Source organism: Mycteria americana, unplaced genomic scaffold (genome assembly GCF_035582795.1).
Source record: "Mycteria americana isolate JAX WOST 10 ecotype Jacksonville Zoo and Gardens unplaced genomic scaffold, USCA_MyAme_1.0 Scaffold_98, whole genome shotgun sequence".
NCBI classification, from domain to species: Eukaryota; Metazoa; Chordata; class Aves; order Ciconiiformes; family Ciconiidae; genus Mycteria; species Mycteria americana.
Window position 1 is genome coordinate 161,112 of NW_027445681.1, and position 22,450 is coordinate 183,561.

Here is a 22,450-nt window from a genome sequence, read left to right on the forward strand (position 1 = left end):
CTTGTCAATCAACCCGCAGCGCCAGCCCCGCCCCCGCCGCCCAGCGCGCCTATCAGCGCGCTTGTCAATCAACCCCGCAGCGTTCGCCCCGCCGCCGCCGCCCAGCGCGCCTATCCCCGCACGCCTCTGGCTTGTCAATCAACCCACAGCGCAGCCCCGCCCCTACGGCCCAGCGCGCCCATCAGCCGGCTTGTCAATCATCACCACAGCGCCAGCCCCGCCCCCGCTCATCAACGCGCCTATCCGCTGGCTTGTCAATCATCCCCGCACCGCCAGCCCCGCCCCCGCCGCCCAGCGCACCTATAACCGCACACCTCTGGCTCGTCAATCATCCCCGCAGCGCCAGCCCCGCCCCTACCGCCCAGCGCGCCTATCAGCCGCCTTGTCAATCACCCCTAACCCCTCCCCACCGCGCCTATCAGCGCGCTTGTCAATCAACCCCCAGCGCCCGCCCCGCTCGGCTCCGCCCCCGGCGCGGCCTATCCCCGCGCGCTGCCGCCTTGCCAACCACGCCCCCCGCCTGTCAATCATCGCCCCGCCGCTCCCAGCCTGGACCCGCCCCCTCCCTACCCACGTGCAGCAAGGAGAGGGCGTGGCCGGGCGCTGAGGACACGCCCCCTCCACGGAACGGCTCCTCCCCCTCCCCAAATAAAACAGCGCAGGCTGGGGGGGGGGGGGCTCAGTGCCTTTATTGGGCGGTTTCCACGGCAACGGGGCACGATGACGTCACGGCCGGCGCGGGGGGGGGGGAGGTCGAGGGCAGGGGTCAGGGGTCGTGTGGGCGGAGCTGGCGCAGGGCCCAGCGGCGATGCTCCAGCCCGCTGCCGCAGCCGCCCGTACTCCCCCCGCCAGCGCCTCGAAGCGGGGGCCCAGCCCCCCGAACGCCTCCAGCGCCGCCCGCGCCCCGGCCGCCTCCCCAGCCGCTCGCTTCTCGGGCCGCTTCCAGCGCCGCCCTGCGGCGGGAGGGAGGGGGGGAACGCAAACGTCAGGCGCCCGCGCGTAGCGGCGGCGCGGCGAGGCGAGCGGGCGGGCGGGGGACCCACCTGATGCGGCGGTGCGCCTCCACCTTGTCGGGGGGGTAGGCGTCCAGCAGCAGCGTCAGCTCCTCCAGCCTGGTAACGAGAGCGGGAACGAGGCCGCTAACGAGGGCGGGGAGGGGCCGCCGCCCCCCTTTTGTCACCCCAGGGCGGGGGAGGGGGGGGGGGGGTGGGGGCGTCCCCGTCACCCACCGGATCTTCAGCAGCATGGCCGCCCCCTTGGCCTCCAGGTACTCGGCGCGACGCCGGTCCAGCTCCGCCTGCGCCCCGGCGCAGCCCTCCCCCGCCAGGCGCCCAGCAGAGCCCCGCAGCGCCCCAAAACCTGGGGGGAGGACGAGAGGGAGGTGGGGGGGCACCCCCAAAGCCCGCACCCCCCCCCCAAACCCCCTCCACCCCCCAGCCCCGTACCTGGGGGTAAGCGCGGCGCTGCCGCCCCAGCAGCTGGCTCAGGCGCCGGTGCCGCTGCCGGGCGCGGTGGAGCCGGCCGCCGTTCGGCCGCCCAAGGCCTCCGCCACCCCCCCGGGGGGGGTTTGGGGGGCCGGGGGGGGCCCCCCGTGGTAGCCGGCCAACTCCTGCGCCTTCTCGGCCAAATGCCGCTCCAGCGCCGGCAGCACCCGGGCGCGGAGAGGGGCCAGGGTCCTGCGGGAAGGAGCGAGCGATGGGGGTGCTGGGGGGTTGTGGGGTGCTGGGGGGGGGGTTGGGGGTGCTGGGGGGGGGGGTGGGGGTGGTAGGGGGGTTGTGGGGGTGCTGGGGAGGGGTTGGGGGCTGCCAGGGGATTTTGGGGGTGCCAGGAGGGTTATGGGGATGCTGGGGGGGGGTACGGGGTCATGGTGAAGGGTTTTGGGGGGTGCCAGGGGGAGTTATGGGGATGCTGGGGGGTTGTGGGGTGCTGGGGGGGGGTTTGGGGGTGCTGGGGGGGTTATGGGGTGCTGGTGGGGGTTGGGGGCTGCCACGGGGATTTTGGGGGTACCAGGGGAGTTATGGGGATGCTGGGGGGGGTTATGGGGGTGCTAGGGGGGTTGTGGGGGTGCTGGCGGGGCATTGGGGGGTGCCAGGGAGATTTTGGGGGTGCTGGGAGGGTTATGGGATGCTGGGGGAGCCATAGGGGTGCTGGGGGGGGGGGTTGTGGGGTGGCGGTGGGGGTTTTGGGGTTGCTGGGGAGGGGTTGGGGGCTGCAGGAGGATTTTGGGGGTACCAAGGAAGTTATGGGGGTGCTGGGGGGGGTCGTGGGGGGGTTGTGGGGGTGCTAAGGGGAGTTATGGGATGCTGGGGGGGGTTATGGGTGCTGGGGGGGCGTTGGGGGGTGCTAGAGAGATTTTGGGGTGCCATGGGGAGTTATGGGGATGCTGGGGGGGAGTTTGGGCGTGCTGGGGGGGGTTGAGGATGCTGAGAGGGGTTATGGGGGTGCTGGGAGGGTTTGGGGCGGTGGTGGGGGAAGTTTGGGGATACTGGCAGGGATTCTAGGGGTGCTGTGGGGGGTGTTGGGTGCTGGGGGGGGGGGGTTGGGGTGCCAGGGAGGGTTATGGGGTGCTGGGGGGGGTTGGGGGTGCCGGGGGTCTGACCTGGGGGGGCGGCAGCAGCGCGGCGAAGGCGGGGGGGCCGCGGCGCAGCTCGGCCAGGGTCAGGGCTTGCTCCAGCGCCCGGAGGACCTGGGGGGGTGGGGAGGTGTCCCAGCATGCCCCGGGGCCGGGGGGACCCTCCCCATCCCCCTCCCCATCCCCACCCCACCCCCCCCCGGGCAGGGGAACTGGGGGGGGGAGGGGGGGGTGGCACTCAACGGGGGGCTCCAGGCGCCGGGGGTCTCGCAGCAGCTCCCGCAGCCCCCGCCAGAGGCTCTCCCAGCGCAGCCAGGCCCCTCGCCGCAGCGCCAGCTCCGCCTCCGCCTGCCGCGGCCCCTCAGCGTCCCCTCCGCGGCCCCCCTGCCCCCCGAGACCCCCCCCGTGTCTCTCCATCCCCCCCGAGTCCCCCCAGCCCCCCCAGTGTGGCGTCCCCCCCTTCTGGTGTCCCCGCAAGTCCCCCCCAGCTCTTCCCATCACCCAACCCCAGTGTCCCCCCGTCCCTCCCCAAGTCCCCCTCCTGCTCCCCAAGTCCCCCCAACCCCCCCATCACCCACCCCCCCGTGTCCCCCCAGCATCCCACGTCCCCCCATGACTCCTGGTGTCCCCCAAGTCCCTCTCCTGCCCCCCGAGTCCCCCCAACCCCCCATCACCCACCCAAGTCACCCCAACTCCCTCCAACCCCCCAAATCCCCCCGTCACCCGCCCCCCAAGTCCCCCTCCTGCCCCCAGATCCCCTATCACCCACCCCCCCGTGTCCCCCCCATATCCCCCCAACCCCCAAGCCCCCCCATGTCCCCAGCGTCCCCCCAAGTCCCCCCTCACCCGCCCCCCCCACGTCCCCCCCGCGTCCCCACCTGCCGCAGCTCCCTCTCCAGGGGGGGGCTCAGCCCATCGGGCCCCAGGGCGCAGCCCAGCCCCTGCAGCAGCCGGGCCAGGCCGGGGTGGGTACGCAGTTCCTGGGGGGTGGCCCCGCAGAGGGGCAGGGGGGGGTCCTCGTCTGGGGGGAGGGGAGCCCGTTAGCACCTCCCTCCCTCACCGCCCCCCCCCCCCCCACCCCCCACTCTCCCCTCTCTTACCCTCCGCCTCCGCCTGCCCCCGGCCAGTGCCATCGCCGTCCCTGCGCAGGGGGACACCGGTTACCCACGGTGCCCCTCTCGGGGCATCCCCCCCCCCCAGGACCCCCATGCCCACAGGGCTTCTCGTCCCCCCCTACCCCCCCAGGGCCTGGGACCCCCCACGGCCTCTCCCCTCACCACAAAGCCCCCCATAACCTGCAACCCCCTCTCATGACTTTTGACCCCCCACATAACCTCTTCTCTCACCCATAGAGTCTCATAACCTGTGACCCCCCCCCATGGCCTGTGACCCCCCCCACAGCCTGTCCCCTCACCCCATACCCCCCTCTCATGACCCGTGACCCCCTGTCATAACCTGGGACACCCCCGCCATGGCCTCTGACCCCCCCCCCATGGCCTGTCCCCTCCCCGCAAGCCCCCGCCATGGCCTCTCTCCCCTCCAACCGCCCCCCAAACCCTCTTCTCCCCTCACAGCCCCCCCCAAACCCGCCCCCCCACCCCCAAACCCCTCCCCTCACCCCATACCCACCCCCAGCCCCCCCCAAGCCCGTTCCCCCCTCACGGCCCCCCCAAATCCCGTGTCGCCCCCCCCCCCCCCGGCCCGGGTCTCTCCTCACGATCGCACCCGCCGCGCCGGACGCTGACAGAGCCGCGCGCCCCGCCGAGCCCCGCCCCTCCGGCCGCGCCGTTGTCCAATGGGAGCGCGGCAGGGAGGAGCGGGCGTCCAATAAACAGCAACGGGGCGGGAATGGTGGGAGAGGCTGGCGCATGCGCAGAAAAGCTTCCCGCCCCGGAGCAGCGGGCGCATGTGCAGTGAAGGCGCGTCGCCGCGGCGACAACAGCGCATGCGCAACAGGCCTTCCCCCGCCCCGAGGCGGGGGGGGCACATGCGCAAGAAACACACCGCGCGTGACATACGCGCATGCGCCGCACCCCGTATCTCCCCCCCCCCCCCCCGTAAGGTCGGCGCATGCGCAGCGCCTCTCGCACCCCCACTGCCCGGAGCGGCCAGCGCATGCGCAACGCCGTCCCTCCCCCCCCCCCCCCGCGCCGCTCCGCGCCGTTCACTCTGGAGCCTACCGACGGCAGCCGCACCACAAAGAGCCAGTCGGGCGGCCGGGATTTGCACCAAACGCCCCGTTTCTTTACTCATTTACACGCCGCAGGTCTCCCCCGGCCAGGGAGCTCCGGCCCGGCGGCGGCGGGGCTCAGGCGGGGGCCTCCTCGGCGGCGTAGCGCTCCTGCAGATCGGCCACGTTGTCGGTCGAGACGCGGCGCCAGCCGGCCGGCCCCACGTGATAGACGGTGACCCGGCCCCCGAGTAGGCGTCGCGGCGGGCCGCCTGGTAGATGGCGCGGCGGGCCAGGTCGCAGGCGGCCTCCAGGGCCAGCCCCTCGCGGTGGCCGCGGTCCAGCACCCCGTAGGCGTAGGTGGAGCCCGAGCCCACCGCGAAGGCCTGGCCCGGCACGCGCGTGCCCTCGCTGTCCACGTAGTACAGCCCTGCGCGGAGCGGGCCTCAGCGGGGGCCGCCGGACCCGCGGGGGGGGCCGCCCCGCCCCTCGCCTCGCGGCCACCGAGGCCGCTCCGCCGGCGGCCGCCGGCCCCGGGCCCCTAAGAGGGAAGGGACGCCCGCCCGCGGCCACCGGCCCCCCCCTGGGGACCAGGGACCCCCACCCGTGGCCACCAACCCCACGTGCCTCGAGACCCAAGAAGCTTGCCCCGTGGCCGCCAACCCTATGGCGGCTAGAGACCCCCACCCGTGGCCACCAACCCTGTGGAGACCAGGGACCCTCACCCATGGCCACCAACTCCCCATGCCTCAAGGGCCAAAAAGCTTGCCCCATGGCCATCAACCCCCCGCACCTCGAGACCCAAGACCTTGCCCCGTGGCCACCAACCCCCCGCAGCTCAAGACCCAAGAAGTTTGCCCCATGGCCACCAACCCCATGGCAACTAGAGACCCCCACCCGTGGCCACCAACCCCGTGGAGACCAGGGACCCCCACCCATGGCCACCAACCCCATGCACCTCAAGGCCCAAGAAGCTTGCCCCATGGCCACCAACCCCCCCGCAGCTCAAGACCCAAGAAGCTTGCCCCGTGGCCACCAACCCCCCCACAGCTCAAGACCCAAGAAGCTTGCCCCGTGGCCACCAACCCCCCCGCAGCTCAAGACCCAAGAAGCTTGCCCCGTGGCCACCAACCCCCCGCGCCTCAAGGCCCAAGAAGCTTGCCCCGTGGCCACCAACCCCCTCCTCACCTGGCCCCCTCTTGTCCCAGCCGCAGATCATGGTGCCCATGCTGAGCCCCATCCCCTTGTACTGGTAGACCATGTTGGCCAACAACTTGGAAGCGGCGGCCACCGAGATGGGCTCCTTGTTGCGCAGCTCGTAGACGCGGCACTGCCGGGCTAGTAGCCGCTCCCAGAAGCTGCAGTCGGCCGCCCCGCCCGCCATGGTGCCCAGCAGGTAGGGGTTGATCTCGATCACCTTCTGCACCGTCTGCGAGGCGATGTAGGAGCCCGCCGTGGCCCGCGAGTCCACCGCCACCATCACGCCGTGGTCGAACTGGGGGGGGGGAGAGGCAGGAGATGGGGGTCGGCGGGGCGGGTGGCCGCCCGCCGTGGGGCTGACGGGGTGTTACGGGGCGGGGGCGGCCACCCAGAGTCTTGGGGGCGTGCCGGGGGGGGGTGGGGGGGGGGCGCCTACGTGGACGTGGGGTCCCACCGCGGGGGCTGGGGGTCCCTACAAAGCCCCACAGGGGGCTTGGGGGTCCCACCATGGGGCTTGGGGGTCCCTACAAAGCCCCACAGGGGGCTTGGGGGTCCCACCATGGGGCTTGGGGATCCCTTCATACGAGGATCAGCCCCACAGGAGCTTCATAGGGGGCTCTGGGGTCCCCCCATGGGGCTCTGGGGTCCCACCGCGGGGCCTGGGGGTCCCTTCAGATGAGGGTCAGCCCCACAGGAGCTTCATAGGGGGCTTGGGGGTCCCACCATGGGGCTCTGGGGTCCCACCACAGGGCCTGGGGGTCCCTTCAGATGAGGGTCAGCCCCACAGGAGCTTCCACAGGGGGCTTGGGGTCCCACCATGGGGCTCTGGGGTCCCCCCACGGGGCTTTGGGGTCCCTACAAGGCCCCACAGAGAGGTTGGGGGGTCCCACCACAGGGTCTAGGGGTACCTTCAGATGAGGGTCAGCCCCACAGGAGCTTCCACAGGGGGCTTGGGGTCCCACCATGGGGCTCTGGGGGTCCCTACAAGGCCCCACAGGAGGCTTGGGGGTCCCACCATAGGGCTTGGGGGTCCCTACAAAGCCCCACAGGGGGCTTGGGGGGTCCCCACCATGGGGCTTGGGGGTCCCTACAAAGCCCCACAGGGGGCTTGGGGGTCCCACCATGGGGCTTGGGGGTCCCTTCATACGAGGATCAGCCCCACAGGAGCTTCATAGGGGGCTTGGGGTCCCACCATGGGGCTCTGGGGTCCCACCGCGGGGCCTGGGGGTCCCTACAAGGCCCCACAGAGGGCTTGGGAGTCCCCCCACGGGGCCCGAGGGGCTCCTCCAGCCAGGCCCAAGACCCAGAGGGGCCTTTGGGGTCCCCCGTGCCACCCCAACGCCCCCCCCCCCCCCAGACCCACCTTAAAGGCCAGCGTGGTGGTGCCGTGCAGCAGCTGGAGTCCGGGCCCGGGGAGGGGGGCCTCGGCGCCCCACGGCGGGGCAGCGAGTCCCTCCGGCGGGCCGGGGCCATCCCGGGGAGCGGCGAGGAGCGGGAAGGCGGCGGGAGCCGCGGGAGGCTCGGAAGCGCGGAGGACGCTGGCCAGCGCCATCTTGGAGCGGCGGCTGCGCCTTCAAAATGGCGGCGCCGAGCAGCGCCCGCGCATGCGCCGTCCGCGCGTTGCCCGGCAACGCCGCCCGGCGCCGCGCGTTGCCGGGCAACGCGGGCGCCATGTCGGTTGAGGGCATGACGCGGCGGAGGCGGTGGCAGGCGCGCTTCCGGCTACGTCAGCCGCGGGGCGGCGGGCGCAGGCCGGCGGTGGGGTAGGAAGGGGGGGTCTCACCCGGGAAGATGTCGGCGGGCAGCGGCGGGGTGGCCCAGGGGAGCCACAGCGGGGTCCGCGGCGCCGGGGGGGCGGCCCTGGGGCGGGGGGGGTGCCGGTAGGGGAGGGGATCCCCCCCACGCCCCTCACCGTGGCACCCGCCCCCCCCCCCGTACCCCCCCCGCTCACCTGTGGGTCAGCCCGTGGGCAGAGGCAGGAGACGGGGCTGGGGGGGCGGGGTTAGGGGCGGGGTTATAGGGCGGAGGGGGCGGGGTCTGCAGGCCAAGGGGCGGGGCTTGGGATAGGCCATTACAAAGAAGGGACTGGGGCGGGGCTAGGAAGGGAGGGGCGGGGCTTGGGGCGGAGGGAGCAGAGGAGAGCCAGGGTGTGGGGCTAGGGAAAGGGGGCGGGGCTTGGGTGCCAGGGGGTGTGGGTAGGGAAAGGGGGCGGGGCTTGGGTGACAGGGGGTGTGGGTAGGGAAAGGGGGCGGGGCTTGGGTGACAGGGGGTGTGGGTAGGGAAAGGGGGCGGGGCTTGGGTGACAGGGGGTGTGGGTAGGGAAAGGGGGCGGGGCTTGGGTGACAGGGGGTGTGGGTAGGGAAAGGGGGCGGGGCCTGGGTGACAGGGGGGTGTGGGTAGGGAAAGGGGGCGGGGCTTGGGTGCCGGGGGTGTGGGTAGGGAAAGGGGGCAGGGCTTGAGAGCCAGGGTGTGGGGCTAGGGAAAGGGGCGGGGCTTGGGAGCCAAGGGGCGGGGCTTGGGAGCCAAGGGGTGGGGCAAAGCTGGCGGGTCCGGGGGGGCGGAGCTGGGGGCAGAGTGGGTGGGGCTTGGGGAGGGCGGGGAGCCAGGCTTTGGGGGCAAACCGTCCGGTTTTGGGGCCGCTCACCCGCGCTGAAGGCCAGGGGGGTCACCGACCCCCTACGGGCGCCGCCCGCCTGAGGGGTGGGAGTGCAAAGCATGCTGGGTAACCCCCCTCCGTTTCGGGGGGGGGGGGCCGGGGCCGCGCTGGCGCGGGGGCTCTCACCTGCAGCACCGGGGCGCGGCTGGGGGGGGGAGGGGGGCGTGAGCATTTTGGGGGAACCCCCAGGAATTTGGGGGCCCCCTCCCAAATTAGGGAAGCTCCCCCCCCCCCCCCCTTACCTCACCACTTGCCCGCTCAGCTGCCGGCGGGGCTGGGGGGTGACTGGAAGGGAAGGAGCCGTTTTGGGGGGACCCCCAAGGATAAGTGAGAGGGGGGATAGGGGGCAGGGGGAGCCCCAAATATTTGGGGGGGGGGGGCACCTGCCTGTCTGCGCCGGGGAGGTGACACCGACCGGCCGGGGCGTGCTACTCCTGTGTGGAGAAATATGGGGGTGCCAACGCCGCCGCAGAGCCCCGAAACCCCACGGCGGGGGTCTCACCTGCTGCCCCCTCGCCAGCCGGGGGAGAGCTGTGGGGGGAGAAAAGAGGGGGGTCAGCGTGTGTGGGGGGAGATGGGGGAACAAGGAGGGGAGGGGGGAATTGGGGGGGGGGTGTCACCTGAGCACGGCGCAGGTCCGCGTTCTCCCTCCGCAGCACCTCCAGCTCCCTGTGTGGGGGGTGATGGGGGGGGACACCCCCAACATGGCAGCAGGGGAGGGGGGCTATGGTGCAGACCCCACCAAGATGGCGGCTGGGAAGGGGGGATATGGGGCAGACCCCCCTCAAGATGGCGACTGGGAAGGGGGGGCTATGGGGCAGACCCCACCAAGATGGCGGCAAACCATCCCAGGATGGCGGCCATGGGTGCAGACCCCACCAAGATGGCAGCTGGGAAGGGGGGGATATGGGGCAGACCCCACCAAGATGGCGACTGGGAAGGGGGCTATGAGGCAGACCCCACCAAGATGGCACCCAAGGGGGGGCAGACCCTCCCAAGATGGCGGCCAGCAGGGGGACCCTCCCAAGATGGCGGCCCCGGTGGGGGTTCTCACTTATTGCGGGCGTCCAGGACATGGCGGGCGTCCTCCAGCGCCGCCCGGGCGCGGCGAGCGGCTTCCTTGTGGCAAGCCAGCAGCAGGTCGGACTGCGCCCGCTGGAAGCGCCAGACCTGTGGGGCAGAGGCGGGAGGTGTGGGGCCGGCCCCACGGCGGGTGCGGGGCAGGCCGCCCCCTCCTCCTCCTCCTCCTCCTCACCTGGGAGACGTGGGTCAAGCGCTTGAGGGCGATGTCGGCCGGGCTCTTGAAGAAGAGCTTCTCCTGCGGGCGCATCTGCGGGGAGGGAAGGAGACGGCGGCCGATGGCGACGGAGGAGGAAGGAGGTTCGACGTGGCGGCCAGGGCGGGGGGGCGACTCGCCTTGTCGGAGACGGGGAGGTAGCGGCAGTCGGCGGCGCAGACGGGGCAGGGACCTGCGTGCGAGGGAAAAGGCGCCCGAAAACGGCGTTCGTGAGGGGGAAAAAGGTTGGCGTGAGGGCAGGGGGAACCATTTCGGGGGGTGGAAGGTGAGGGGGGGATCCCTCCCTTCCGCCATTTTGTGGATGTGAAATGAGGGGGGTGCTTCCCTTCCGCCATTTTGTGGGGTACAAGGTGAGGGGAGTCCCTCCCTTCCACTATTTCATGGATATAAGGTGAGGGGAGTCCGTCACTTCCACTATTTTATGGCTATAAGGTGAGGGGAGTCCCTCCCTTCCACTATTTTGTGGATATAAGGTGAGGGGAGTCCCTCCCTTCCACTATTTTATGGCTATAAGGTGAGGGGATCCCTCCCTTCCGCCATTTTGTGGACATAAGGTGAGGGGAGTCCCTCCCTTCCACTATTTTATGGCTATAAGGTGAGGGGAGTCCCTCCATCCCACTATTTTGTGGATATAAGGTGAGGGGAGTCCGTCACTTCCACTATTTTATGGCTATAAGGTGAGGGGAGTCCCTCCCTTCCACTATTTTATGGCTATAAGGTGAGGGGAGTCCCTCCCTTCCACTATTTTATGGCTATAAGGTGAGGGGAGTCCCTCCCTTCCACTATTTTGTGGATATAAGGTGAGGGGAGTCCCTCCCTTCCACTATTTTATGGCTATAAGGTGAGGGGATCCCTCCCTTCCGCCATTTTGTGGACAAAAGGTGAGGGGAGTCCCTCCCTTCCACTATTTTATGGCTATAAGGTGAGGGGAGTCCCTCCCTTCCACTATTTTATGGCTATAAGGTGAGGGGAGTCCGTCACTTCCACTATTTTATGGCTATAAGGTGAGGGGATCCCTCCCTTCCACTATTTTGTGGATATAAGGTGAGGGGAGTGGCTCCCTTCCACTATTTTATGGATATAAAGTGAGTTATATGGATATGAGGTGAGGGGGATCCTTCCCTCCCACCATTTTGTGGGGTTCAAGGTGAGGGCGATCCTTCCTTTCCACCGTTTTATGGCGATAAGGTGAGGGGGATCCTTTTCTTCCGCCATTTTATGGATACGAGGTGGGGGGGGGGGTTCCTTCCCTTCCACCGCTTGAGGGGTTCAATGGTATCCCTCCATTTTGCGGGGGCGGAGGGGGCTCCTACCTGCGCCCCCGCACGCCGCGCAGAGGACGTGCCCGCAGCTGGTGACGGCGAAGCGGGCTCCCTCTTGGCGGAAGCAGCGGTTGCAGTGGAACCAGTCCATGCTGGGAGGGGTTGCGGGGGGGCGGCGGCCCCCCACCACCTCGTATGTGTGTGTCCCCCCCTTTTCCCCACCGTTACCCGCCGGCTGCGGCGGTGCCGGGGCTCCTTCGCGCCTCGGTCCGTGAGGGGACGGGGGGGGAACGGCCGTTGGGAAGGGCGGGAAGCCCTGAGGGGAAGGGGCAGCGCGAGCGCGGCCGTTGGGAAGGGCGGGAAGCCGGCGGGGCGGAGCCACCGCCCGAGGAGGGGGGGAGGGGGCGGAGCCACCGTGCAAGGAGGCGGGGGGGGCGGAGCCACCGCGCCAGGAGGCGGGGGGGGCGGAGCCACCGTGCAAGGAGCCGGGGAGGGGGGGCGGAGCCACCGCGCCAGGAGGCGGAGGGGCGGAGCCACCGCCCGAGAAGGGGGGCAGGGGTCGGAGCCACCGTGCAAGGAGCCGGGGAGGGGGGCGGAGCCACGGCGCCAGGAGGTGGGGAGGGGGGGCGGAGCCACCGCGCCAGGAGGTGGGGAGGGGGGTGCAGACCCCACCAAGATGGCGGCTGGTAAGGGGGGCTATGGGGAAGACCCCACCAAGATGGCGACTCGGAAGGGGGGCTATGGGGCGGACCCCACCAATATGGCGGCCATGGGTGCAGACACCACCAAGATGGCGGCTGGGAAGCAGGGGCTATGGGGCAGACCCCACCAAGATGGCGGCTGGGAAGGGGGGGGCTATGGGGCAGACCCCACCAAGATGGCGGCAAACCATCCCAAGATGGCGGCCATGGGTGCAGACACCACCAAGATGGCGGCTGGGAAGGGGGGCTGTGGGGCAGACCCCACCAAGATGGCGGCCAAGGGTGCAGACCCACCAAGATGGCGACTGGGAAGGGGGGGCTATGGGGCAGACCCCATCAAGATGGCGGTAAACCATCCCAAGATGGCGCCCTGGATCCCATCCCCGGCTCCTTGCACGGTGGCTCCGCTCCCCCCACTTCCTGGCGCGGTGGCTCCGCCCCCCCTCCCCGGCTCCTTGCACGGTGGCTCCGCCCCCTCCCCCCCTCCTCGGGCGGTGGCTCCGCCCCGCCGGCTTCCCGCCCTTCCCAACGGCCACGCTCGCGCTGCCCCTTCCCCTCAGGGCTTCCCGCCCTTCCCAACGGCCGTTCCCCCCCCGTCCCCTCACGGACCGAGGCGCGAAGGAGCCCTTGCACGGCCCCATAGCGCCCCCCCTTCCCAGCCGCCATCTTGGTGGGGTCTGCACCCATGGCCGCCATATTGGTGGGGTCGGCCCCATAGCCCCCCCTTCCTAGTCGCCATCTTGGTGGGGTCTTCCCCATAGCCCCCCTTCCCAGCCGCCATCTTGGTGGGGTCGGCCCCATAGTCCCCCTTCCCCGTCGCCATCTTGGTAGGGTCTGCCCCATAGCCCCCCTTCCGAATCGCCATCTTGGTGGGGTCTGCCCCATAGCCCCCCTTCCCAGCCGCCATCTTGGGGGGGTCGGCCCCATAGCCCCCCTTCCCAGTCGCTATCTTGGGGGGGTCTTCCCCATAGCCCCCCTTCCCAGTCGCCATCTTGGTGGGGTCTGCCCCATAGCCCCCCTTCCCAGTCGCTATCTTGGTGGGGTCGGCCCCATAGCTCCCCTTCCCAGTCGCCATCTTGGTGGGGTCTGCCCCATAGCCCCCCTTCCAAGTCGCTATCTTGATGGGGTCTGCCCCATAGCCCCCACTTCCCAGCCGCCATCTTGGTGGGGTCTGCACCCATGGCCGCCATCTTGGTGGGGTCTGCCCCATAGCCCCCTTCCCAGTCGCCATCTTGGGGGGGTCTGCCCCATAGCCCCCCTTCCCAGCCGCCCTCTTGGTGAGGTCTGCACCCCCCTCCCCGGCTCCTTGCACGGTGGCTCCGCCCCCTCCCCCCCTTCTCGGGCGGTGGCTCCGCCCCGCCGGCTTCCCGCCCTTCCCAACGGCCGCGCTCGCGCTGCCCCTTCCCCTCAGGGCTTCCCGCCCTTCCCAACGGCCGTTCCCCCCCCGTCCCCTCACGGACCGAGGCGCGAAGGAGCCCCGGCACGGCCCCATAGCGCCCCCCCTTTCCAGCCGCCATCTTGGTGGGGTCTGCACCCATGGCCGCCATATTGGTGGGGTCGGCCCCATAGCCCCCCCTTCCGAGTCGCCATCTTGGTGGGGTCTTCCCCATAGCCCCCCTTCCCAGCCGCCATCTTGGTGGGGTCTGCCCCATAGCCCCTGCTTCCCAGCCGCCATCTTGGTGGTGTCTGCACCCATGGCCGCCATATTGGTGGGGTCCGCCCCATAGCCCCCCTTCCGAGTCGCCATCTTGGTGGGGTCTGCCCCATAGCCCCTCCTTCCCAGCCGCCATCTTGGTGGGGTCTTCCCCATAGTCCCCCTTCCCAGTCGCCATCTTGGTAGGGTCTGCCCCATAGCCCCCCATCCGAGTCGCCATATTGGTGGGGTCTGCCCCATAGCCCCCCTTCCCAGCCGCCATCTCTGGGGGGGTCGGCCCCATAGCCCCCCTTCCCAGTCGCCATCTTGGTAGGGTCTGCCCCATATCCCCCCCTTCCCAGCCGCCCTCTTGGTGGGGTCTGCACCCCCCTCCCCACCTCCTGGCGCGGTGGCTCCGCCCCTCCTCCCCGGCTCCTTGCACGGTGGCTCCGCCCCCCCGCCTCCTGGCGCGGTGGCTCCGCCCCCCCTCCCCGCCTCCTTCCCAGTCGCTATCTTGGTGGGCTCGGCCCCATAGCCCCCCTCCCCGCCCCTTAAACGATGGCTCCGCCCCCCTCCCGGCCCTTTAAGGGGTGGCTCCGCCCCCCCTCCCCACCTCATGGCGCGGTGGCTCCGCCCCCCCTCCCCGGCTCCTTGCACTGTGGCTCCGCCCCCCCGCCTCCTGGCGCGGTGGCTCCGCCCCCCCTCCCCGGCTTCTTGCACGGTGGCTCCGCCCCCTGCCCCCCTTCTCGGGCGGTGGCTCCGCCCCGCCGGCTTCCCGCCCTTCCCAACGGCCGCGCTCGCGCTGCCCCTTCCCCTCAGGGCTTCCCGCCCTTCCCAACGGCCGTTCCCCCCCCGTCCCCTCACGGACCGAGGCGCGAAGGAGCCCCGGCACCGCCCCATAGCGCCCCCCCTTCCCAGCCGCCATCTTGGTGGGGTCTGCCCCATAGCCCCCCCTTGCCAGCCGCCATGTTGGTGGAGTCTGCCCCATAGCCCCCCCTTCCCAGCCGCCATCTTGGTGGGGTCTGCACCCATAGCCGCCATCTTGGTGGGGTCGGCCCCATAGCCCCCCTTCGCAGTCGCCATCTTGGTGGGGTCGGCCCCATAGCCCCCCTTCCCAGTCGCCATCTTGGTGGGGTCTGCCCCATAGCCCCCCTTCCCAGTCGCTATCTTGGTGGGGTCGGCCCCATAGCTCCCCTTCCCAGTCGCCATCTTGGTGGGGTCTGCCCCATAGCCCCCCTTCCAAGTCGCTATCTTGATGGGGTCTGCCCCATAGCCCCCACTTCCCAGCCGCCATCTTGGTGGGGTCTGCACCCATGGCCGCCATCTTGGTGGGGTCTGCCCCATAGCCCCCTTCCCAGTCGCCATCTTGGGGGGGTCTTCCCCATAGCCCCCCTTCCCAACCGCCCTCTTGGTGGGGTCTGCACCCCCCTCCCCACCTCCTGGCGCGGTGCGTCCGCCCCTCCTCCCCGGCTCCTTGCACGGTGGCTCCGCCCCCCCTGCCTCCTGGCGCGGTGGCTCCGCCCCCCCTCCCCGTCTCCTTCCCAGTCGCTATCTTGGTGGGCTCGGCCCCATAGCCCCCCTCCCCGCCCCTTTAAACGATGGCTCCGCCCCCCTCCCGGCCCTTTAAGGGGTGGCTCCGCCCCCCCCCCGCCTCCTGGCGCGGTGGCTCCGCCCCCCTCCCCGGCTCCTTGCACGGTGGCTCCGCCCCTCCGCCTCCTGGCGCGGTGGCTCCGCCCCCCCTCCCCGGCTCCTTGCACGGTGGCTCCGCCCCCTCCCCCCCTCCTCTGGCGGTGGCTCCGCCCCGACGTTTTCCCGCCCTTCCCAACGGCCGCGCTCGCGCTGCCCCTTCCCCTCAGGGCTTCCCGCCCTTCCCAACGGCCGCGCTCGCGCTGCCCCTTCCCCTCAGGGCTTCCCGCCCTTCCCAACGGCCGTTCCCCCCCCGTCCCCTCACGGACCGAGGCGCGAAGGAGCCCCGGCACCGCCCCATAGCGCCCCCCCTTCCCAGCCGCCATCTTGGTGGGGTCTGCACCCATGGCCGCCATCTTGGGATGGTTTGCCGCCATCTTGGTGGGGTCTGCCCCATAGCCCCCCCTTGCCAGCCGCCATGTTGGTGGGGTCTGCCCCATAGCCCCCCCTTCCCAGCCGCCATCTTGGTGGGGTCTGCACCCATAGCCGCCATCTTGGTGGGGTCGGCCCCATAGCCCCCCTTCGCAGTCGCCATCTTGGTGGGGTCGGCCCCATAGCCCCCCTTCCCAGTCGCCATCTTGGTGGGGTCTGCCCCATAGCCCCCACTTCCCAGCCGCCATCTTGGTGGGGTCTGCACCCATGGCCGCCATCTTGGTGGGGTCTGCCCCATAGCCCCCTTCCCAGTCGCCATCTTGGGGGGGTCTTCCCCATAGCCCCCCTTCCCAACCGCCCTCTTGGTGGGGTCTGCACCCCCCTCCCCACCTCCTGGCGCGGTGCGTCCGCCCCTCCTCCCCGGCTCCTTGCACGGTGGCTCCGCCCCCCCTGCCTCCTGGCGCGGTGGCTCCGCCCCCCCTCCCCGCCTCCTTCCCAGTCGCTATCTTGGTGGGCTCGGCCCCATAGCCCCCCTCCCCGCCCCTTTAAATGATGGCTCCGCCCCCCTCCCGGCCCTTTAAGGGGTGGCTCCGCCCCCCCCCCGCCTCCTGGCGCGGTGGCTCCGCCCCCCTCCCCGGCTCCTTGCACGGTGGCTCCGCCCCCTCCCCCCCTCCTCGGGCGGTGGCTCCGCCCCGCCGGCTTCCCGCCCTTCCCAACGGCCGCGCTCGCGCTGCCCCTTCCCCTCAGGGCTTCCCGCCCTTCCCAACGGCCGTTCCCCCCCCCGTCCCCTCACGGACCGAGGCGCGAAGGAGCCCCGGCACCGCCCCATAGCGCCCCCCCTTCCCAGTCGCCATCTTGGTGGGGTCTGCCCCCCCCTCCCCACCTCCTGGCGCGGTGGCTCCGCCCCTCTTCCCCGGCTCCTTGCACGGTGGCTCCGCCCCCCCCGCCTCCTGGCGCGGTGGCTCCGCCCCCCCTCCCCGCCTCCTTCCCAGTCGCTATCTTGGTGGGCTCGGCCCCATAGCCCCCCTCCCCGCCCCTTTAAACGATGGCTCCGCCCCCCTCCCGGCCCTTTAAGGGGTGGCTCCGCCCCCCCTCCCCACCTCATGGCGTGGTGGCTCCGCCCCCCCTCCCCGGCTCCTTGCACGGTGGCTCCGCCCCTCCGCCTCCTGGCGCGGTGGCTCCGCCCCCCCTCCCCGGCTCCTTGCACGGTGGCTCCGCCCCCTCCCCCCCTCCTCTGGCGGTGGCTCCGCCCCGACGTTTTCCCGCCCTTCCCAACGGCCGCGCTCGCGCTGCCCCTTCCCCTCAGGGCTTCCCGCCCTTCCCAACGGCCGCGCTCGCGCTGCCCCTTCCCCTCAGGGCTTCCCGCCCTTCCCAACGGCCGTTCCCCCCCCGTCCCCTCACGGACCGAGGCGCGAAGGAGCCCCGGCACCGCCGCAGCCGGCGGGTAACGGTGGGGAAAAGGGGGGGACACACACATACGAGGTGGTGGGGGGCCGCCGCCCCCCCGCAACCCCTCCCAGCATGGACTGGTTCCACTGCAACCGCTGCTTCCGCCAAGAGGGAGCCCGCTTCGCCGTCACCAGCTGCGGGCACGTCCTCTGCGCGGCGTGCGGGGGCGCAGGTAGGAGCCCCCTCCGCCCCCGCAAAATGGAGGGATACCATTGAACCCCTCAAGCGGTGGAAGGGAAGGAACCCCCCCCCCACCTCGTATCCATAAAATGGCGGAAGAAAAGGATCCCCCTCACCTTATCGCCATAAAACGGTGGAAAGGAAGGATCGCCCTCAGCTTGAACCCCACAAAATGGTGGGAGGGAAGGATCCCCCTCACCTCATATCCATATAACTCACTTTATATCCATAAAATAGTGGAAGGGAGGCACTCCCCTCACCTTATATCCACAAAATAGTGGAAGGCAGGGATCCCCTCACCTTATAGCCATAAAATAGTGGAAGTGACGGACTCCCCTCACCTTATAGCCATAAAATAGTGGAAGTGACGGACTCCCCTCACCTTATAGCCATAAAATAGTGGAAGGGAGGCACTCCCCTCACCTTATATCCACAAAATAGTGGAAGGGAGGGATCCCCTCACTTTATAGCCATAAAATAGTGGAAGTGACGGACTCCCCTCACCTTATAGCCATAAAATAGTGGAAGGGAGGGACTCCCCTCACCTTATAGCCATAAAATAGTGGAAGGGAGGGACTCCCCTCACCTTATGTCCACAAAATGGCGGAAGGGAGGGATCCCCTCACCTTATAGCCATAAAATAGTGGAAGGGAGGGACTCCCCTCACCTTATATCCACAAAATAGTGGAAGGGAGGGACTCCCCTCACCTTATAGCCATAAAATAGTGGAAGGGAGGGACTCCCCTCACCTTATAGCCATAAAATAGTGGAAGGGAGGGACTCCCCTCACCTTATAGCCATAAAATAGTGGAAGTGACGGACTCCCCTCTCCTTATATCCACAAAATAGTGGGATGGAGGGACTCCCCTCACCTTATAGCCATAAAATAGTGGAAGGGAGGGACTCCCCTCACGTTATGTCCACAAAATGGCGGAAGGGAGCGATCCCCTCACCTTATATCCATAAAATAGTGGAAGGGAGGGACTCCCCTCACCTTGTACCCCACAAAATGGCGGAAGGGAAGCACCCCCCTCATTTCACATCCACAAAATGGCGGAAGGGAGGGATCCCCCCCTCACCTTCCACCCCCCGAAATGGTTCCCCCTGCCCTCACGCCAACCTTTTTCCCCCTCACGAACGCCGTTTTCGGGCGCCTTTTCCCTCGCACGCAGGTCCCTGCCCCGTCTGCGCCGCCGACTGCCGCTACCTCCCCGTCTCCGACAAGGCGAGTCGCCCCCCCGCCCTGGCCGCCACGTCGAACCTCCTTCCTCCTCCGTCGCCATCGGCCGCCGTCTCCTTCCCTCCCCGCAGATGCGCCCGCAGGAGAAGCTCTTCTTCAAGAGCCCGGCCGACATCGCCCTCAAGCGCTTGACCCACGTCTCCCAGGTGAGGAGGAGGAGGAGGAGGAGGAGGAGGAGGGGGCGGCCTGCCCCGCGCCCGCCGTGGGGCCGGCCCCACACCTCCGGCCTCTGCCCCACAGGTCTGGCGCTTCCAGCGGGCGCAGTCCGACCTGCTGCTGGCTTGCCACAAGGAAGCCGCTCGCCGCGCCCAGGCGGCGCTGGAGGACGCCCGCCATGTGTTGGATGCCCGCAATAAGTCAGAACCCCCACCGGGGCCGCCATCTTGGGAGGGTCCCCCTGCTGACCGCCATCTTGGGAGGGTCTGCCCCCCCTTGGGTGCCATCTTGGTGGGGTCTGCCCCATAGCCCCCCTTCCCAGCCGCCATCTTGGTGGGGTCTGCACCCATGGCCGCCATATTGGTGGGGTCGGCCCCATAGCCCCCCTTCCGAGTCGCCATCTTGGTGGGGTCTTCCCCATAGCCCCCCTTCCCAGCCGCCATCTTGGTGGGGTCGGCCCCATAGTCCCCCTTCCCAGTCGCCATCTTGGTAGGGTCTGCCCCACAGCCCCCTTCCCAACCGCCATATTGGTGGGGTCTGCACCCATGGCCGCCATCTTGGTGGGGTCTGCCCCATAGCCCCTGCTTCCCAGCCGCCATCTTGGTGGTGTCTGCACCCATGGCCGCCATATTGGTGGGGTCCGCCCCATAGCCCCCCTTCCGAGTCGCCATCTTGGTGGGGTCTGCCCCATAGCCCCCCTTCCCAGCCGCTATCTTGGTGGGGTCTGCCCCATAGCCCCCCTTCCCAGCCGCCATCTTGGTGGGGTCTGCACCCATGGCCGCCATCTTGGGATGGTTTGCCGCCATCTTGGTGGGGTCTGCCCCATAGCGCCCCCTTCCCAGCCGCCATCTTGGTGGGGTCGGCCCCATAGTCCCCCTTCCCAGTCGCCATCTTGGTAGGGTCTGCCCCATAGCCCCCTTCCCAGCCGCCATCTTGGTGGGGTCTGCACCCATGGCCGCCATCTTGGTAGGGTCTGCCCCACAGCCCCCTTCCCAGTCGCCATCTTGGGGGGGTCTGCCCCATAGCCCCCCTTCCCAGCCGCCATCTTGGTGGGGTCTGCACCCCCCTCCCCACCTCCTGACGCGGTGGCTCCGCCCCCCCTCCCCGGCTCCTTGCACGGTGGCTCCGCCCCCCCCGCCTCCTGGCGCGGTGGCTCCGCCCCCCCTCCCCGCCTCCTTCCCAGTCGCTATCTTGGTGGGCTTGGCCCCATAGCCCCCCTCCCCGCCCCTTTAAACGATGGCTCCGCCCCCCTCCCGGCCCTTTAAGGGGTGGCTCCGCCCCCGCTCCCCACCTCATGGCGTGGTGGCTCCGCCCCCCCTCCCCGGCTCCTTGCACGGTGGCTCCGCCCCTCCGCCTCCTGGCGCGGTGGCTCCGCCCCCCCTCCCCGGCTCCTTGCACGGTGGCTCCGCCCCCTCCCCCCCTCCTCGGGCGGTGGCTCCGCCCCGGCGTTTTCCCGCCCTTCCCAACGGCCGCGCTCGCGCTGCCCCTTCCCCTCAGGGCTTCCCGCCCTTCCCAACGGCCGTTCCCCCCCCGTCCCCTCACGGACCGAGGCGCGAAGGAGCCCCGGCACGGCCCCATAGCGCCCCCCCTTCCCAGCCGCCATCTTGGTGGGGTCTGCACCCATGGCCGCCATATTGGTGGGGTCGGCCCCATAGCCCCCCCTTCCCAGCCGCCATCTTGGTGGGGTCTGCCCCATAGCCCCTGCTTCCCAGCCGCCATCTTGGTGGTGTCTGCACCCATGGCCGCCATATTGGTGGGGTCCGCCCCATAGCCCCCCTTCCGAGTCGCCATCTTGGTGGGGTCTGCCCCATAGCCCTCCTTCCCAGCCGCCATCTTGGTGGGGTCTTCCCCATAGTCCCCCTTCCCAGTCGCCATCTTGGTAGGGTCTGCCCCATAGCCCCCCTTCCGAGTCGCCATCTTGGTGGGGTCTGCCCCATAGCCCCCCTTCCCAGCCGCCATCTTGGGGGGGTCGGCCCCATAGCCCTCCTTCCCAGTCGCCTTCTTGGTAGGGTCTGCCCCATATCCCCCCCTTCCCAGCCGCCCTCTTGGTGGGGTCTGCACCCCCCTCCCCACCTCCTGGCGCGGTGGCTCCGCCCCTCCTCCCCGGCTCCTTGCACGGTGGCTCCACCCCCCCGCCTCCTGGCGCGGTGGCTCCGCCCCCTCTCCCCGCCTCCTTCCCAGTCGCTATCTTGGTGGGCTCGGCCCCATAGCCCCCCTCCCCGCCCCTTTAAACGATGGCTCCGCCCCCCTCCCCGGCTCCTTGCACGGTGGCTCCGCCCCCTCCCCCCCTCCTCGGGCGGTGGCTCCGCCCCGCCGGCTTCCCGCCCTTCCCAACGGCCGCGCTCGCCCTGCCCCTTCCCCTCAGGGCTTCCCGCCCTTCCCAACGGCCGTTCCCCCCCCGTCCCCTCACGGACCGAGGCGCGAAGGAGCCCCGGCACCGCCGCAGCCGGCGGGTAACGGTGGGGAAAAGGGGGGGACACACACATACGAGGTGGTGGGGGGCCGCCGCCCCCCCGCAACCCCTCCCAGCATGGACTGGTTCCACTGCAACCGCTGCTTCCGCCAAGAGGGAGCCCGCTTCGCCGTCACCAGCTGCGGGCACGTCCTCTGCGCGGCGTGCGGGGGCGCAGGTAGGAGCCCCCTCCGCCCCCGCAAAATGGAGGGATACCATTGAACCCCTCAAGCGGTGGAAGGGAAGGAACCCCCCCCCCACCTCGTATCCATAAAATGGCGGAAGAAAAGGATCCCCCTCACCTTATCGCCATAAAACGGTGGAAAGGAAGGATCGCCCTCAGCTTGAACCCCACAAAATGGTGGGAGGGAAGGATCCCCCTCACCTCATATCCATATAACTCACTTTATATCCATAAAATAGTGGAAGGGAGGGATCCCCTCACCTTATAGCCATAAAATAGTGGAAGTGACGGACTCCCCTCACCTTATAGCCATAAAATAGTGGAAGGGAGGGACTCCCCTCACCTTATAGCCATAAAATAGTGGAAGGGAGGGACTCCCCTCAACTTATGTCCACAAAATGGCGGAAGGGAGGGATCCCCTCACCTTATAGCCATAAAATAGTGGAAGGGAGGGACTCCCCTCACCTTATATCCACAAAATAGTGGAAGGGAGGGACTCCCCTCACCTTATAGCCATAAAATAGTGGAAGGGAGGGACTCCCCTCACCTTATAGCCATAAAATAGTGGAAGGGAGGGACTCCCCTCACCTTATAGCCATAAAATAGTGGAAGGGCGGGACTCCCCTCACCTTATAGCCATAAAATAGTGGAAGTGACGGACTCCCCTCACCTTATATCCACAAAATAGTGGGATGGAGGGACTCCCCTCACCTTATAGCCATAAAATAGGGGAAGGGAGGGACTCCCCTCACCTTATGTCCACAAAATGGCGGAAGGGAGGGATCCCCTCACCTTATAGCCATAAAATAGTGGAAGGGAGGGACTCCCCTCACCTTGTACCCCACAAAATGGCGGAAGGGAAGCACCCCCCTCATTTCACATCCACAAAATGGCGGAAGGGAGGGATCCCCCCCTCACCTTCCACCCCCCGAAATGGTTCCCCCTGCCCTCACGCCAACCTTTTTCCCCCTCACGAACGCCGTTTTCGGGCGCCTTTTCCCTCGCACGCAGGTCCCTGCCCCGTCTGCGCCGCCGACTGCCGCTACCTCCCCGTCTCCGACAAGGCGAGTCGCCCCCCCGCCCTGGCCGCCACGTCGAACCTCCTTCCTCCTCCGTCGCCATCGGCCGCCGTCTCCTTCCCTCCCCGCAGATGCGCCCGCAGGAGAAGCTCTTCTTCAAGAGCCCGGCCGACATCGCCCTCAAGCGCTTGACCCACGTCTCCCAGGTGAGGAGGAGGAGG

General features: G+C 69.5%; 2 protein-coding genes and 1 long non-coding RNA gene across 4 annotated transcripts; all 3 read right to left on the reverse strand.

The window, feature by feature from the left end:
- Positions 1-687: 687 nt before the first annotated feature.
- On the reverse strand, positions 688-4,541 carry HAUS4 (HAUS augmin like complex subunit 4). Of its 2 annotated transcripts, XM_075490726.1 has the most exons (8): positions 4,290-4,541; positions 3,451-3,593; positions 2,816-2,920; positions 2,600-2,686; positions 1,446-1,463; positions 1,230-1,359; positions 1,044-1,112; positions 688-953 (listed from the first exon to the last, which is right to left on the reverse strand). In XM_075490726.1, exons 1-8 carry the CDS (start codon positions 4,517-4,519, stop codon positions 767-769), a joined length of 969 nt encoding a protein of 322 aa, XP_075346841.1. In that variant the 5' UTR covers positions 4,520-4,541; the 3' UTR covers positions 688-766. The 2 variants fall into 2 exon arrangements, with proteins under 2 accessions (XP_075346841.1, XP_075346842.1); XM_075490727.1 differs by lacking the exon at positions 1,446-1,463.
- A 324-nt stretch (positions 4,542-4,865) lies between these two features.
- Positions 4,866-7,509, reverse strand: LOC142404234 (proteasome subunit beta type-5-like). Its single transcript, XM_075490740.1, is given in 4 exon segments — positions 4,866-4,993; positions 4,996-5,172; positions 5,931-6,237; positions 7,306-7,509. Coding segments are annotated over 4 exon segments (786 nt in total). The 5' UTR covers positions 7,495-7,509; the 3' UTR covers positions 4,866-4,880.
- A 1,533-nt stretch (positions 7,510-9,042) lies between these two features.
- On the reverse strand, positions 9,043-9,771 carry LOC142404224 (uncharacterized). The gene is made up of 3 exons (XR_012773777.1): positions 9,653-9,771; positions 9,219-9,267; positions 9,043-9,129 (listed from the first exon to the last, which is right to left on the reverse strand). It is a non-coding gene; the product is annotated as an uncharacterized LOC142404224 (long non-coding RNA).
- Positions 9,772-22,450: the final 12,679 nt, after the last annotated feature.